This window comes from Littorina saxatilis, linkage group LG5, assembly GCF_037325665.1.
Source record: "Littorina saxatilis isolate snail1 linkage group LG5, US_GU_Lsax_2.0, whole genome shotgun sequence".
NCBI lineage: Eukaryota > Metazoa > Mollusca > Gastropoda > Littorinimorpha > Littorinidae > Littorina > Littorina saxatilis.
Genome location: NC_090249.1, coordinates 9,113,842 through 9,132,557, shown reverse-complemented (window position 1 = coordinate 9,132,557; position 18,716 = coordinate 9,113,842). Strand labels below are relative to the sequence as shown.

General features: G+C 40.5%; 1 protein-coding gene and 1 long non-coding RNA gene across 2 annotated transcripts in view; both read right to left on the bottom strand.

Annotated features, from left to right (window-relative positions):
• Positions 1-2,626: 2,626 nt before the first annotated feature.
• Positions 2,627-14,906, bottom strand: LOC138966257 (uncharacterized). Its single transcript, XR_011455652.1, has 2 exons — positions 14,063-14,906; positions 2,627-7,768 (listed from the first exon to the last, which is right to left on the bottom strand). It is a non-coding gene; the product is annotated as an uncharacterized lncRNA (long non-coding RNA).
• Positions 14,907-15,878: 972 nt separating this feature from the next.
• Positions 15,879-18,716, bottom strand: part of LOC138965993 (A disintegrin and metalloproteinase with thrombospondin motifs like) — a 104,316-nt gene continuing 101,478 nt past the window's right edge. Inside the window, exons 8-9 of the mRNA XM_070338076.1 lie at positions 16,284-16,391; positions 15,879-15,947 (exon numbers count right to left, since the gene is read on the bottom strand). Of these exons, the coding sequence (XP_070194177.1) occupies positions 15,879-15,947; positions 16,284-16,391 (177 nt within the window). The remainder of the gene's footprint in view (positions 15,948-16,283; positions 16,392-18,716) is intronic.

The window sequence follows — 18,716 nt, the reverse complement described above, 5'->3', positions numbered from 1 at the left end:
GTAAACAAAGGTGAAGAAACTTACATGAATCAAAGCTGCTACATAAGCAGGTTTGATTCATGTAAGTTTCTTCACCTTTGTAGAAATTTCCTTTGTGTCATTACCTAGCTACACTCTTTCACAGAAGAGGAGTTTTTCATGGTGCTTGACAAAAGACCCCGTTTTGAAGCATAACACAAAAGTGACGTATTTTGATGTCTCGTCATGTATGACGTAGCAACCTAATAGCGTCATCTCTGAGAGGTAAACCAGTTAAATGTTTGGCCTTTCAAATGATATATTACTTTTGATGATCAGTTACCTGAAACATTTATAATAGCGTTTTGATCATGTTGTTTGGATTATAATTCGTACAAATCTCTCGGTTTCACTGCACTAAAAAAATTAAAAAAATACGGACAAATGATCTCGTTTTTGTGCTCAGCTTTCTCCAGTTACAACTGTGTTAACCTTAACAAAAAATCACAAGGAAATTGGTTAAAATCTACCAGTAACAAGTACCCATAGTTCCAAAGAGCCAAAGACGTTACAAAACAGTGCCACGTCAGTGACGCACTTTGTGCACAACAAAATGGGGACAAACAAACACAAATCACCATTTAAAGGTCCTTGTCTACATTTTTATACCGAAATCGCCATTTGACCATTAAAATGCAGAGTCTATTATCTACAAATATCAACAACGATCAGGAAATACGAAGCCAGTGTAGCCGTTTGAAAATTCATTGTAGTATTGCAGCGCAGTACTCATAGTATGATATCCTTATTTGGAAAATGCCAAGCGCAAAACTCCTCTCAAATCCCGTGCATTTCGTGCGTTTAAAAAAAAAGCGTGGACAGCGCTCCAGTGTCAAACTGTTGCTGCACTTGTTTGGGCGTGGCTATAAGCATAGTGACATGAATTTGATTGGTCAGTATTTTTAGGCAAAGCACATGTTCTCAGCAAACAGAAAACAAAATATTGGAAGCGTGAGTCACGCTACCCAAAAATTAAATCTTTTTTTACATATATTTTTTTTTCTATAACTTTTTTCCCCATGGTTCATTCATCATTTGACATAATTTAGTATCGAAATCTAACCATAAGATTATTGAAAAAAAGCAAAAATGTAGACGACCACCTTTAAAAGCTAAGAAAACTCAAAAAAATAAATAAATAAACCAATCAGTTCATTGCCACAAAAAAAGTTCTACCCAAAACGTCACTGACGTGGCACCATTTTGGGGTGGAAAATGTTTTGAATATATCTCAAAAAGTATTTTCAATTGATATTTGAAAAACAGATCAGACGATAGTTTGAGGCTTCTGAAGCAACTTCGACTAATTTTCGACACCAAAACTAGCACACGCGATGACATTCTTAAAAGTTGTCATAAAATGACTTCACACGGCGCGTTCCCAAATGACATCAAAACAAAATGGCGGCATGCAAGGGGACGCTTGGGGATGGTTTATTGCTCTGTTAGGGTGGGGAGAACCCGATTTCACAATCGCTCGATCCGAATTTCTGCCAAATATATATGTACACACCATATCATGGATAACCATGTTATTGTCTTTTCCTTCTGTATGGTACTACAGAGCTTCACGCGGGAAATTACCGAAGCACGAAACGAAAATCAGTTTATTCCAAGGCATGCAAGGGGAGTTAATTAGAGGCAAGCGATGAATGGTATGAGTAACTATAAACATCTCTTGTGGCATATACACGGTGAAAAAGCCGCCAATTCCAGTTTGAATTTTAGGCTTAGGTGAGCATTTGTTTTTGAATTGATATTCACATTCGCAAAAAGCAACACAGATTTTGGTCAGCCTATTGGTAATAACTTCTGAAATTTCCAAAGCAATTCATTGAAAACTTGAGCATACGAGTATATGGCTCTTTCAGTGGAGGACCCCCTCAAAATTGGCCGCAAAACGTGCCTTTTTTGGCCTCTAAAATGGTTGACACCTACCGCTTTTGACAAAAGGCTACATATAAGGTGCATAAAACAAAATGCTCTGAACAGTAAATGGAATGGCCTTTCCAATGCTAGTCAGAAAGGTTTGGTTTAAGCATATTCTGATTTTTTTGCAGATTTTATAATTTTGGGCTATGGTTTTTGTCAGGTCGATTTAGGGGTGACCTTGTTTGATGCCTATACGAAGTACCATCAATCGGACAAATGATATGAACAGCTGACATAATTACCTTTTCCAGCATATAAAGTTCAACTAAAATTAATAGCGTTTTAATGCTTTTCTTAGCGTGCAATATTTGTTTCAATAATTTGTTGGCCAAGTTTACTAAAAAGGTAATGAAAGGTAACAAATGACTGGTGGCGTCAGTCAGCACTGGGCGCCTAGAGTGAAATGGCCATACAAAGTGAAAAAGACTGGTACGTGAGCCAATTGATGGCGCCTGGAGTGGTATGTATGACCGAAGCTAGGTTGTCATCTTTCTTCTCTCTTTTTCTCTGAGCACTCGCTTTCTTCTTTCTACTTTAGTCTACAACTACTTTCATCACATTTTCACGACAACCCAGCCGATCAACTAGGAATGAGCTCACGTTGGTGATAAAGGTGATAGACAGATAGAAGACGACAAACTTCCGCACAATCTTACAAGTTATCACAGACTTGATAAAAGTTCCACATTAGTTTACTAAAGATAAAAAGTCATGAAACATTACAAAACATAGTTACCTTAACCATGATGTACATTGTCGGTAATGGCAGGGCACAAAGACACCCGGCAAACTAAGGTAGGGCTTTTATACCTTTACTTTTACATAACTACCGCAATGCAGTACTTGCGGATCTAAAATTCCTTTCCTTTTTTGTTTGGGATGTTACCTAACGATTACTGCAACTTCAGCAATATTCTAAGTCTAGAACCACTCACTGATCGAGGGTCCTTACCAAAAATGGGGTGGGGTTCAGGTGCAGTCGTTACTCTAGAAGTAAGTATACTGACTAACACTTTTGTTACTACAGTTTTTAACAATCATTTCAAGATTCCATTCTCCCTTTACTTTGAGTACAGTTAAACTCAGACTAGTCACTATTCTCTTCAGTCGGTGTCTGTTGAGCGGCGATGGTTCTCTCTCTCTGGCCTTGCTTCTTTGGCCCCGTGCGCGCACGAGCGGTGCTTTGCCGTAGCAGACTCCAGTGTTGTGAATGGGGAAAGTTTTGTGACGTCAGCCGTGAAAGCCGACTACTCCGGAATTCGGTCTTGAGGTCACTAGGTACCGCTGCAGTGTGGTTTTCCTGCCAACACTTTAAAACTGATCTTACTAATAGAACCAGGTTAATAGGTATACATTTCTTTGTATTACACGGTAATCAATTCTCTACACTTTTTGTCAATTATTACTTTTCACTTTAAAATTATAAATATATGTATAAATAGCAACCCACACAAAATTACATTTATCTTTTATATTATAATAAAACACCAGCACACTCATACTAACGCACACTAAGAACTATTTATCATTAATTTACTAATTACATTTACTACCATATATTGCTTCTTTCTTTGAAGCCTATTTAGCTTTGGTTACACATGCCCCCGTCACGCCCAATGAGCGTCCTCGCTCATTATAGATTGAGTTGGATCGGAATCCACTGCACACGGTGACGGCAGGTGCTGAAAACAACTTAACAAACAAGTGTAACTATATAAACAATTCCACAGCAAAAGGTTAAATATAGTCACAAAATTAAAGTACATAATCTATATTTATATATACACATTGTAAAAAAAATTCAAAAATGTAATAATTTTCCATACTAGCAGGAGAACTTTACTGAGAGTATATCTATACGCCTTATCAGAGCAAACCCAACGTGAAGGACACCAAGGTGGTGTGAAAATGATGGGTGCTTACCTTGAGTACCTGTTCTTTACATATATGTCGTTTTGTATGTACCTCCTGAGATGGAACACGTAGGGTTAAGCAGAAGTTCGTAGTAGGAGTGTTGAATGGGTGTGTCAAACGATGGTCCGGCAGGCGATGGACAGGAAATATTGTCCGGTTCGTTGCTACAGGAGTAGATCACATATTTAGGTGTGAACCATAAGTGATAAATAGTTCAGGCGTGTATACCTTGACAAACAATGTCCATTATAGTCAATTGAGGTATAACGGTAGCCTTAAGTTCATTCATTGTCACTGTATTGTAGTATATACACATCGATTATTCATCCATGGTGAGTGTTTGTGAAAAATAATCTGGGTGTTGACTTCGTAGTAGGAATAGTAATAACACCAATTGAGTGTTTATTTAAGTCACCACACTACGCTGTTGAGTCATCCAGACTGCCATTGTTGACGTGTGAAGAAGGGCGTTAGCATTTGAGGTTGGAGCTGCTTGGTTAGAGTTGATGTCACTGCCACCGTCACACCACATGGCCAATGAGGTGTGTCCAGTAGAAATGACCAGATGAGGTGGAAGTTCCAGAAAAGGGGCAAGAGTGGATGACGGCAGGATCGTCGCCCAGGTCACTGTACGTAGGTTGTTGAAAACGCAGACACTGGAAAGTCTCCAAATGGGAAGCTACCCCATTATACACCATCACCCACTGGCCACGCCGAACTGTGCTGAGATAGTCGACTGTTAGGTCCCAACACAGCTGGTAGCTAATCGTTTGGAACGATGTTTATAGGTGTTTTCACGAAAGGAGGTACTAAAATGGATTCGAAATAAAGGGCAGAATTAAATAAAACATGTTGGTTTTGCTTCGACAGGTACTATAGATCTTACTGACTTCAAGTTTCCTTTATACTCTTGCAGTATATAACACATCTTTGTAAGTCGTATTAAACTTACGTCATTATCAAATTATATCATATTCAAATCATTAACAACCCAAATTTAAAATTAATTAATTCAATTATATATCAGAATAATAAAAAAAATAGTTAAAAAAAACAACAACACAACTACACCAGAAAACAAAAGGAATACAACAAAAACATTCAAGAGCAATTTTGGAGCTCGGGGTTACAGGTACATGAGGTTGGCGAGGACCTATTCGACTCCATTAAGAGAGTCCTGATGGTGAGGACTTGGATATAGAGGTGGGGCAGAGGGGCTGTTTTTGAACTTTGAATCCTGTATGTGTTTTGGACCATATATGGTAGGAAAGTCATTTTGATGCTGTGCCGTCACACCGACCTCTTTTTCAAATTGACCAGGTTTCGCTTTGCGCATATACATGACTCTTCCGCCGTGTACCAGTTTCAGATTAACAACATAGTCGCCCTTCTGAATAATTTTTTTCATTTTGTAATTTTGCCAAAGGGAGAGTTTAAGAACTTTAGGTAAAGATAATGACTCTTTTGTCAGCTTAGCAATGATGTGAAAAGACGTCCACGTAATTTCGAGATCATCAGTAGTGTAGGTATGTTTAAGTAAACTCAGAGACCGAACCCAGGATTTCATAATAAGATAGTATTCAGTTGGACAATAGGTTAAAGTTAATAACGGCAAATCCGTAAAGGACTGGCCATCACTAATTTCGAGGACTGCTACGGTCCTATAAACGGACGTTTTTAAGAGCAAACCGGCTGAACGAGTCACAAATATGAGCAGTAACATGAGACTGAAAAGTTCAATGGTCAGCAACAAATGATCGGCAACTGGGGGTTCACAGAGCGGGAGGGGGCTGGTTGGGGGAGACTCATGAGAAGGGTTATTTGGGGAATTAGGGTTCATATTGGCATACACCAAATCAGATTGGGGTGGGCGATCACTGGGATTTGATTGTCCTGTCGGGGCTGGGTTCCATCGAAGAGGAGGTTGTGGGGACGTTACTTGGGCCGTGGCAGGTACTATAGGTTTACCTGCAGTTAAAACACTAATAACCAAACACAACGTTCTCACCCTTCTATAAAGGATCAGAACACACACAAATAGTAGAGCAGAGAGAAGTAAAGCGATGCAGGCAAGCAGGTTAGTTGGAGAAGTATAATCAAAATCATCATCCAGAGGAAAGTCGTCCAGTGAATAACTTGACATTTGTCGATAGACTTTTTCGTTCTTTTTCATTTTATTAGAAATCGAGCCCAATTCGGCATCCAGCTTAGACGCTTTCTCTAGGTCAGTTTGAAAATTATGCTCATCAATCTGTAATTGAGGAAGAGCATACTGAACCGGTTTGGTAAAAACAGGAGACGATAACAGTGTACTAAGGGTAGTTGAATTAAAGAATTGCTGTAATAATGCGACATTAACAGGATAGATGATTGTATCGTCCGAATCCTGTCCGTCGTCGCATGCAGTTAGTCGAGGGGGAATTTGGAAAATATCGGCCATAAGTGCACATTCACAAGGAATTTTAAAAAGACAGAACATACACCCTGGCTTTTTATAAACTTGATTTCTACATGTGAGGATAACTTCCGTAATGTTCGACAAAAGAGCTAGTCCTGACTTTACCTCAAGAAGACTGGGAGTCACAGCATGTTCCTTTAGCCTATATTGACATAATTGTGTTTCATCTGTTTGTAAAAACAAGGCTGTAGCACATGTGGGTGTATCTGTAGAACGTTGGCCTTGCATTAAAGGGCATGTCTTAATGGGATTGCCTACACAATTTTGCATGTCAGTTACTGACATTTCCATAAACGATGTCCTGTCAGTTGTTATGGCTAAATAATTCGGTACGTTGGCTAATTGAGTCGCATGTGTGGTGGAGTGATTTAAGGGAACGGGCATTGTTATGATTTGCAACAGATCAAAGAGAGCAGTTCTAGAAGAGATGGGGACTTGGATGGTGACGTAGAATTTATGGGTGTGGTAAGAGTACATCACGGACTGTTGTTGATAGTAATACGCCGGATGATGGTTAATGACATGAAAGTCCGGATGACGTCGTCGAAGGGTGTTTTCAATGTGGGAAACGGCTCTCTTCAACATCTGCTCAGGAACTAATAGGGGAGAGAGCCTACGTTGCACTAAATGGTGAATTCCTTGAAGAAAGAGGTCTAATTGGCGTTCTAAGTCCGAAAGATAACGTGACTTGTGTAGTAATGAAATTAAAGCTCGTGCTATTTCTAATTCCAGTTTACTGAGAGAGCCCATACGTTGTTGGAAGTAAGTGCTAAGATCTGTGATGTATTTATGGTTGTCGTTAACTGATTGGAATAGTTGTTGTACTTTTTCGTTAGTTTTCTGAACATAACTGTGCATGAGCTGTAGTTGTGCTTCCTGTCCCCTTTCTAATTTAGATTCGTACCGGTAGATTTTATTTATATGTGCCTTTAAAGCATTAATTTCGCCTTGTGTTGCCACCCCGAAAAGTCCCGATGCTAAGTCACCCACGAAATCAAAGAGGCCTCGACGACTACGGGATCTAAATTGACTTGGTGTGTTTATGGAGATCGTGACATTAGTAGGGAACAACAACATCTCTTGTGGTGCTGAACGAGAGTTTCGTTGATTTTCAGATGGTCGTTGAACGTCTAACTCAGTGCCTAAAATAGCTTGAGCCTTAACTTTAGCATTTTGTACATATTGCTCTGTGGCTGTGGAGAGATTATTGTAAGTCGTTGCTATGATATTATGGATTTCACAATTGACATGAGAATTCGCCGAGCAAGTTAGTAGTGGTAGGGGCGTTGCAGGTTGTTCCGGCAGGGACAGTTGGAAGGTATGTTTCCATGTCTCGGACGAGGAGGACAGCTTGTCTTGCTGTCTAAAGACCACCCCATGGTTTAAACGCGCATAAGTCTGTTGGCCGTGTGTTGTGGACACCAGCAGTAGGAGAAAGATAGCAGCCTGCAATCAGGGAAGAATAATACAACTATACTAGGAACACAAAACGTCTAGCCCAGCACGGCCACGTGACACACTCCATCTCTATAAAGGTAAAAAAAATTCTCTCTTCATCGGTGTAAAACATTTTTAAAACAAAACAAAACAATATCATCATCTGCATCCATGGTAAAAATATCAACAACAACAACAACAAAGAATATTGTCCTCTTCATCCAATATAAAAACATCATAAAAAAAAATGTATACATATTATCCTCTTCATCCCTTGTGAAGGCATCTTCATCCCATGTGAAGGTAATCCTCTTCATCCCATGTGAAGGCATCTTCATCCCATGTGAAGGTAATCCTCTTCATCCCATGTGAAGGCATCTTCATCCCATGTGAAGGTAATCCTCTTCATCCCATGTGAAGGCATCTTCATCCCATGTGAAGGTAACATTAAAAAAATATTTTCCTCTTCATCCTCTGTGAAGGTATCATTAAAAAAAATATTTTCCTCTTCATCCTCTGTGAAGGCATCTTCATCCCATGTGAAGGATCATCCAAAACAATATTATTAAAAGTCTAGCGCTTTAAAAATAAACATCACACAAAACATACAAACATATACATAACACGCTGGCGTTACTGTGCCCGGGTACACAGCAACGTAACATACCCGATTACGTGGTTGGACGGTTCTTGCGACGGCAGCCTTTGTTCGTTTTGTTAATATGGAAGGCCTCTATCAAGTAATCTGGTAGATTTTCGGCAGGCTCCCAGGTCGTTTCTGAGTAACCTTGCCACTTGATCAAATATTCCTTGCTACCCTGAGCATTCCGTCTGCATCGTACGATCTTTTCCACATAATAGATTTCCTCCGAAGAAGCATCATCCAATAACTGTGTCTTAGTATGTGCGTCATCGGAGGAATCAAGTGTTTGAGTTCCCGTTCGAGTTTGTTTGTCAGAGCTGACGTGAACTTCGTCAGCACCGCTATGATCCTTGTTCTCCTCATCCGTATCTGAACTTTGATCATTATCAATTTCAGGTATAAAGTTAGTTGGTCTCTCATTTGGGTCAAAATATGGTTTTAACCGCATAGCGTGAATGGGTGAACGTAACTGTTGGTTGTCGGAACTTTTCCGTAACAGAAAAACATTCCCTGCCAAAGCGGAACAGATATAATACGGACCTTGCCAACGTCGCTGTAGTTTTGCTGATACTCCTTGCTTAAGTTTAGGGAAGTATACCCATACTTTTTGACCAACTACGAAAGTGTAATTTGAGGCAGTCTTGTCATATTGAGTCTTATACTTAGTCTGTGCTTTGAGAGTGTTTTCCTTTACGATTTGCTGTGTGAGTTCAAAACCCGACAGAATATCATCCATACACTGTGATGCAGAAGTAGGTATGTTTGATGGTGGAATCAATGCAACGTCTAATGGAAGTCTACATTCTTTCTTAAAAAGAAGAAAATACGGAGAGTATTGTGTAGACTGACTGCATGGTGTAACACGATAAGCTGACAATACTGACGGTAATACTTTTGGCCATTGTTTTGTGTTGTCTGCACAGTGACATCTGAGAGCTGCAGCTAGGTAGCTATTGAATCGCTCGCATTGAGCGTTGGTTTGCGCATGGTATGAGCTTGTTTTGAGGCGAGTAACTTGAAAGATAGCACAAAGCTCTGTAATCAGTTTAGAGAGAAAGTTCTGGCCTCTATCTGATAATAAGGTGTCTGGCGCGCCATACCTGCAAAAGATTTCGCGGTATAAAACGTGAGCTACCTCTGTCGCTTCACTAGTGACCAATGGAAATGCTTCTGGCCATTTGGAATAGGCATCAACAATCAGTAAGATGTACTGATAGCCTTCAGGACTTTTTTCCAATGGTCCCAGGAAATCGATATGAAGCCTTTCAAAGAGTTGAGGTACCGGTAAAGGACAGCGAGGTGGTGTATTGGCATGATATGATCTTTTGCTTTGTTGACATTGGATGCAACTTTTTACGTACTGAGTGATGTCAGCGTACATACCCGGCCAGTAGTATCGAAGGCGAATTGAGTGATAAGTTCGTTCTACGCCTTGGTGTGCACCCGCCAAGAGCGAGTCGTGAAAGGAAAGAAGAACTTCGTTGCGTAAAGAATGAGGAACAACCAATTGTTTAGCGATCCTATCACTTTTATGGCCTGTCGTACGAGGGTACCACATGTGATAAAGTACTCTTTGGTCTAACACATGATCGTGCGACTCACTGACAAGTTTCCGTGCTGTTTTACTGTTGTCGGGAAGAGTACCATTTTCGAGGTACTGTATCATTTGAAGCAGTTGTGAATCCTCTCTTTGAATCTGTGCAATAGTCTCAGGTTCAATTGTGCTGATTGTGTAAGCCCGTTCAGTGGCCCAAGCAGAATTTTCGTGATCATGTACTACACTGGCTGTTGGTGGAAACATTTGAGGTATTTCACCAACTTCTTCTTCTGCCTCAGGTGTAATACTAGAGTACAGCCGTCGTGATAGGGAATCCGCATTACCATGTATCCTGCCAGGTTTATGCTCCACGTCAAAATCGTAAGCTTGCAAAAAAATTGCCCAGCGGCCCAAACGACCCGTTGGATCTTTTGTCTTTTTGAGAAACTGAATAGCTGAGTGATCCGTTTTGACAAGGAACTTCTTATTGGCAAGGTACACTCGGAATGTCTTGATCCCCTCTACAAGTGCTAGGGTTTCTCGCTCAGATATACCCCATTGTTTTTCAGTTGCTCTTAAACTACGGCCATTGTAGGAAATAACTCGTTCTCTGCCGTGCTCGTCTTTCTGACCAAGAATGTAACTGATAGCGGTGGCAGATGCATCAGTATAGAGTATGAACTCTCTGTCAAAATTGGGATATGCCAGAACTGGAGGACTGGTTAGTGCCTCTTTTAATGAGTTGAATGACTCTTGACAATCATCTGTCCACTGAAATTTGACATCTTTTTGTAAAAGTAAGTTCAGAGGAGCAGCAATGCCAGAGAAACCTTTGACAAATTTCCTGTAATAGTTGGCAAGGCCAAGAAAGGAACGAACTTCATGCTGGTTTTTAGGAACTGGGAAGTCCCGTACCAGTTGTACTTTTTGGGGATCAGCTTTAACACCTTCAGCGGAAATGACATGACCCAAATAGACAACCTCTGTGACTGCAAACCGACATTTACTTGGTTTTAATCTCAGACCTGCGGCTTTTAAGTGATCAAAAATGTCCGTTAAGTGCTGGAGATGAGTGTCAAAGTCAGGGCTAAAAGCGACAATGTCATCAACATAGACTAGGGCTGTCTTGTGGTTAAGACCACGAAGAGCAGCTTCCATCACATTTTGAAAGACAGTAGGACTGTTACGTAACCCAAATGGAACTCGTTCAAACTGATACAGACCAGAATGACAAATAAAGGCAGTTTTCTCCTTTGAGTTTTCATGTACAGGAATTTGCCAAAACCCTGACATCAAGTCCATGACAGAAAAAATTGTCGCTTTTCCTAAGATATCTGTAACATCCTCAAATTGCGGCAATGGATAGTTCATGACTTTTGTGATGCTGTTTAACTTGCGATAATCAACCGCAAATCGGTATTCTCCTGACTTCTTTTTGACCATGACAACAGGAGATGCATACGGACTAATGCTTGGTGTAATAATACCGTGTTGTAGCATGTCCTGTATTTGTCTGTCTATTTCCTTCTTCATGTGCGGTGAAACTCGATACGCATGCTGCTTGATTGGCGAGTGATCACCTGTGTCTATTTGCATTTGCTGCAGGTGGGTATGGCCTAATTCGGACATGTCTGCTGCGAAAATGTCCCTATGAGAGGCTAGGAATGAACTTAGTTTCTGTCTTTGTTCCGGTGTAACATGTGATTGTGACACATCTATACCTAGCTGGAGAAGTTTTGTCTCATCAGCGGAGGTGAATTCCTTAGTTGTGGTGTGAACAGTTGCAACTGTGATTGCTGGTTGTTGTGGTTGTGGGAAAACCTCTTCGACCTGTACTAAGTGGCCGACTATTGTGGATGCTGGTAATGTGACAGTCATGTTAGTTGGATTCATAACTCTGCACACGACCTGATTTTGGAAAATGTGTGTAAGGACACGGGCAGGCAAAACATTCCATGTGTCCACAAAAGAAGAATCCGGCTCTAAAAGTCCCCATTCGGTATTATCTCTATCTTCTACGCCTAAAGAAAAAACAGTCTCGGATCGAGGATTTAGGTCGATCGTTGTGGCCGTTTTGAGTATATTCATGCGAATTCCTTGTTCAACATCGGAAAATGAAACTTTTGAAAGTCCATCATACAAGAGGAGTTCTTTTCGAATGAAATCAAGGATCACCCGATGTTGTGTGATAAAATCCATGCCCAAAATTAAAGGAATGGTCATGCCTTCTAACACAAAAAATGTGTGAGTAATCTCCACTTCTGCGATAATAATAGGAATGGAGATTTTCCCTACAACTTTTATGTTGTTATTTCCCACACCATTTACTTGTGCTAGATCTGATTTTTGTAACGGAAAATCGTGCTGTAGTCCCGAACTTAAATAGACAGCCGGACTAATACATGATATGGCTGCCCCAGTATCGATTAGTGCTGTGACGTTGGTATTTTGAATTTCCACTTGAACTTTGTTTTGCGGTATATGGGCCTTATTTGGAAGTGACAGTCTGCCCTTACCCTCCCCGGCTAGAGAAGATACAGACTGTGACTTGTCCTATGCTGCATACTGTTGATTTTGTAGGCAGACACGTCTTAAGTGTCCTATTTTGCCGCATTGGTGGCATTGTGCTTGGTGATAATTGCAGGATGAGGCCATGTGCCGTGATGAGCCACATCGATAGCATCTTCTGGTTCGCTGTCCATAGGACGGTTGGGTTTCCGGTCCGTGGTGGACGCGATTTGGTTGTGAAGTGTTCGGCTGTTGATTTGACTGACGTGTGCGTATGTTGTTCGGAAATGTGTTTTGAGGTCGGTAAGGACCTTGCGAAGGACGATCGCGCGGGTTTAAGTGAGCCTGTTGATTTGTGACAGAAGCTACGCGCAATGACGCTAACTCCGACGTCACAGTTGTCCTGAGCTCTTTAATTTGTTTCGTCAATTCATTGACGTTGTCCGTACTGAGTGTTTCATCGGATTTAAAGGCCTGCCCCAGACGCGCATATTTTAATGCTTCCTCCACATTGGCGGGTCCTTTTTCCATAACATACTGAGCTATGGGGCGTCTCAATCCTCTGACAACAGTTTCCATCACTTCTGTGTCTGACTTCTGCAAGTCTTTGCCTTGCTTCATCATGACTTGGAAGTAATCGTCAACTGATTCCCCTGTTTTCTGGTGACGATTCGTGAAATTATCAAGGTGTACCCATCGCATTGTTGGATGAGGAAAATACCGTTCTTGAAAAGCAACCTTCAATGTCGTGAAGGTCAGTTTTTGTTCGGGGCGGAGGCTATCATACCAAACCGATGCCGCGTCTCTGAGAAGCAAGGGAAATGTCCGTAAGGACTGCATCGGACCCCAACCTTTCAAGTCCTTATAAATTTCGAAACGACGAAGCCAAATCGGTGCATCGTCCCGAGCTGAGCCCGTGAAAGGTTCAGGACAAAGAGAGTTGGGCACATTGATATGTTCTGACATTGTGTGACTTCTGTTAGTATTGTTCAACAATGTATTTGTGACGTTTCGTGATGGAGAAATGTTGAATCGTGGTAACTGAACAAAGGAATGATCTAGGACATTATCTGTCAGTTGTGGTGGTGTGTGAAACCCTTGATCTGAATGTAAACTGTCTTCCTCAAGTTGGATACTAGAATGTTCTTCGTCAATTGTGAGTGGTAAAAAGTCATTTTCAATTGTAAATGAATTTTCTTCGAGAATAGGTTCAGACGAACGTTGAGGTTCATGAGTTGTTACTTGAAATGCAGTGGCGTGTGGATTGTGCGGAGTAGAATGTAGGAGTGGTAGTTTGGATTCGTTTAACTGTAATTGACGTGTTTGTGCTCGTGTAACGACTGGATTCACCGAATGTGTGAGTTCTAAAGTTGGCGATGTATCTGCATTTCTAGGTCCTTTGAGTGGAAATTTGTACATTTTTGCATTGTTTTTCAAAGCAACCCAATAACCAACACTAACTCATCACGACTATCACTACATTGTAAAAACACGTCTCAAAACAAATGTATTTATTACTTCAGCTAAGTTGGCAAGGTGTGTTAAGAAAATAAAACGATCTGTGGTGCAACATATGGAGAAAGAGAACAAAGTTAAAAAAAAATGTCACTCTTACCGGAATTGCAGGATCAGGGAACTCATCGTGAAGATCTTGAAATGCACAATCACACACAGACGAAACACTCCAAGGTTGAACATTTCCTTTTTAATGTTCCTCTGGGATTTTAACCCCTTTTTTTTTTTTTTTTTTTTTTTTTTTTTTTTTTTTTTTTTTTCTGGCTGCCGTCCCAGCCGTTCGTCACACCGTTCGGTTTGCACTAAGGCAGGGGAACCAGTCCTTTTACCTGCCTCAGGTTCTTTTACGTGCACTGCCAAAATGTACACGGGTCTTCATTCCCCACTCTATACCACAAATGTACAATACTAAATCTGCTCTATCCTTGGATGATTTGGATCAATTTAACCCACATATTTATTTCCCTACAGTTTTTGTGTCTGTGGTAATCGGTCTCAAGTGATTGGCGAAAGCCTGACGTCCCGGAAATAATTGAATGCATTTCATACACAAGGTAACATATTTACTGTTTTTAAAATCAGATGGTTTTTGTTCCTCCTTTGAAACGTAACATTCGTATTCTATTTTATTTCTGATTTGTACAGTTTGTGACCGTGTAACTGGTATTTGAGACATTTTTACTCAATTCACACTTTATAAATTTTGAGGGAAAAAAAATTGTAGTTTTGAAAGAAAAAAAATTGTAATATCACACTATTGAGAGGAGGATCGTTTTGAAATCCACCATGTATGACCGAAGCTAGGTTGTCATCTTTCTTCTCTCTTTTTCTCTGAGCACTCGCTTTCTTCTTTCTACTTTAGTCTACAACTACTTTCATCACATTTTCACGACAACCCAGCCGATCAACTAGGAATGAGCTCACGTTGGTGATAAAGGTGATAGACAGATAGAAGACGACAAACTTCCGCACAATCTTACAAGTTATCACAGACTTGATAAAAGTTCCACATTAGTTTACTAAAGATAAAAAGTCATGAAACATTACAAAACATAGTTACCTTAACCATGATGTACATTGTCGGTAATGGCAGGGCACAAAGACACCCGGCAAACTAAGGTAGGGCTTTTATACCTTTACTTTTACATAACTACCGCAATGCAGTACTTGCGGATCTAAAATTCCTTTCCTTTTTTGTTTGGGATGTTACCTAACGATTACTGCAACTTCAGCAATATTCTAAGTCTAGAACCACTCACTGATCGAGGGTCCTTACCAAAAATGGGGTGGGGTTCAGGTGCAGTCGTTACTCTAGAAGTAAGTATACTGACTAACACTTTTGTTACTACAGTTTTTAACAATCATTTCAAGATTCCATTCTCCCTTTACTTTGAGTACAGTTAAACTCAGACTAGTCACTATTCTCTTCAGTCGGTGTCTGTTGAGCGGCGATGGTTCTCTCTCTCTGGCCTTGCTTCTTTGGCCCCGTGCGCGCACGAGCGGTGCTTTGCCGTAGCAGACTCCAGTGTTGTGAATGGGGAAAGTTTTGTGACGTCAGCCGTGAAAGCCGACTACTCCGGAATTCGGTCTTGAGGTCACTAGGTACCGCTGCAGTGTGGTTTTCCTGCCAACACTTTAAAACTGATCTTACTAATAGAACCAGGTTAATAGGTATACATTTCTTTGTATTACACGGTAATCAATTCTCTACACTTTTTGTCAATTATTACTTTTCACTTTAAAATTATAAATATATGTATAAATAGCAACCCACACAAAATTACATTTATCTTTTATATTATAATAAAACACCAGCACACTCATACTAACGCACACTAAGAACTATTTATCATTAATTTACTAATTACATTTACTACCATATATTGCTTCTTTCTTTGAAGCCTATTTAGCTTTGGTTACATAATCCTCAGTGGTGGAGCTGTGGGAAGTTGCTGATTAGCCGCACAACGGCCTGCAAAGCAAGACTGCACACACAAAGAACCACATCGACTCTTCAGAAATAGTGCCAACTCGATCAGGATCTGTGGCTACCTGTCTTGCATTTAAAAAAAGTTTCAACTGACAATCTGAGAGGGAAAGAAAAAAAGAAAATTCTTTTATCCTATTTTTCTGTCTTGCACGGTGCACCTTTATTTGATATATAACTTCCCTTTCAGTAGCAGTAGATTGATATGTACCTTGTTGACAGAAAAAGGGATGCGTTTTGGAAGATGAAAGACATTCTAGCATATGATAATGTGAATAAAATGAACCAAAGTAATTCAAGTAGCTAGCTGAATCAAAAACAGCGTTCACCCTACCTTTTCTTGTCCACAGCTTGTACCGTCCGCTGCAGGCTCACTGCTTACTGACACTTCAAGAATGTTTTCACAACACAAGTTATGACACTGAGAATCCAGTGGCTTGCTCTGTTGCAACGAAAGAGAAGGAACAGAAATTAAATGAACCTTCCAACATTGGAATTGGTGGGCGTAGATAGCCAAAAGACAGCAACGCAACTCTGGCTGAGCAACGGTGTTTTTGCTTGTATTGTGCGCTGTGATGTTTATCCCAGCGAAGCTGGAGATATCCCACGAACGCTATTACCATGTATTGTAATTCAATCAAGTTTGCGTTTTAATGAAACAGATCCTGTGATTGGTCAGAATGCCCCAACTCATTAAAAATTACCGGTGACTAATTGTCGATAGCCACTCGCTAAAAAATCCATTAACAACCTGCTGGCGAGGCGCATTGATACCGCCTGACTAGTCTCGGTTAGCTTTGAGGGTCATTTTACAAGTGGGAAATATGAAGGCCAACGAAATACCGAGACCATAAGGTATGCGAAGTGATGACGTCGAATACGTGACGTAAGTTGATGCATGAATTCTTCCGGACTACGTCAGTCAATTCCAAAGATCGCTTTTGTGATGAAAGAATTTGTTTTAGAGTTTGGTGTCCAGAAACCCGTCAAAAAAGAAGGGAAAATGTGTGTGAAAGAAAACAAAACAGGAGCAGAGTGATACGATAGGAATACAGAGACATATTTCTTGGGACTTGACCCTTGCAGGTAGGTGGACTGAAAGTAGTGTGTGAACAGAACAGAACCAATTCTGTCTGTTTACAACCGCATGAAAGCAGGAAAGAGATAATTACAATAACATTAACATGCTTCCATTTGAAACTTCTCGGTCTTCATCGTGGATTGACGCCCTCCCAAAGTCTAATTGAAGCCCTCCGTCGCTTCGCTCCGTCGGGCTTCAATTAGCTTTTGTCGGGCGTCAATCCCCGATGAAGACCTCGAAGTTTCAAATGGAAGCATGTTAATGTGTAATTGTAATTCAATCAAGTTGGCGTTTTAATGAAACAGATCCTGTGATTGGTCAGAATGCCCCAACTCATTAAAAATTACCGGTCATTAATTGTCGATACTAACCACTCGCTAAAAAAAGCCATTAACCACCTGCTGGCGAGGCGCACTGATACAACCTCAACAAGTCTCGGTTAGCTTTGAGGGTCATTTTACAAGTAGGAAATATGAAGGCCAACGAAATACCGAGACCATAAGGTATGCGAAGTGATGACGTCGAATACGTGACGTAAGTTGATGCATGAATTCTTCCGGACTACGTCAGTCAATTCCAAAGATCGCTTTTGTGATGACAGAATTTGGTTTACAGTTTGCTGTCCAGAAACCCGTCAAAAAAGAAGGGAAAATGTGTGTGAAAGAAAACAAAACAGGAGCAGAGTGATACGATAGGAATACAGAGACATATTTCTTAGGACTTGACCCTTGCAGGTAGGTGGACTGAAAGTAGTGTGTGAACAGAACAGAACCAATTTTGTCTGTTTACAACCGTATGAAAGCAGGAAAGAGATAATTACAATAACATTAACATGCTTCCATTTGAAACTTCTCGGTCTTCATCGTGGATTGACGCCCTCCCAAAGTCTAATTGAAGCCCTCCGTCGCTTCGCTCCGTCGGGCTTCAATTAGCTTTTGTCGGGCGTCAATCCCCGATGAAGACCTCGAAGTTTCAAATGGAAGCATGTTAATGTGTAATTGTAATTCAATCAAGTTGGCGTTTTAATGAAACAGATCCTGTGATTGGTCAGAATGCCCCAACTCATTAAAAATTACCGGTCATTAATTGTCGATACTAACCACTCGCTAAAAAAAGCCATTAACCACCTGCTGGCGAGGCGCACTGATACAACCTCAACAAGTCTCGGTTAGCTTTGAGGGTCATTGTACAAGTAGGAAATATGAAGGCCAACGAAATACCGAGACCATAAGGTATGCGAAGTGATGACGTCGAATACGTGACGTAAGTTGATGCATGAATTCTTCCGGACTACGTCAGTCAATTCCAAAGATCGCTTTTGTGATGAAAAGAATTTGTTATAGAGTTTGGTGTCCAGAAACCCGTCAAAAAAGAAGGGAAAATGTATGTGAAAGAAAACAAAACAGGAGCAGAGTGATAAGATAGGAATACAGAGACATATTTCTTGGGACTTGACCCTTGCATGTAGGTTGTGAACAGAACAGAACCAATTCTGTCTGTTTTCCTTGTTTTTTACTACCTATTTTATTCATGTTTTTATTACTTAGTTAGTGGAAGAATCTTTTGTAATGTATGTTTGATGGTGTATGCTTTTAATTAAGCGTTGTTGACTATGAATGTGTCAAGCGCAAAGAGCATAATTGTAAAGTTATGATGTTGCGCTATATAAATGCTCATTTATTATTA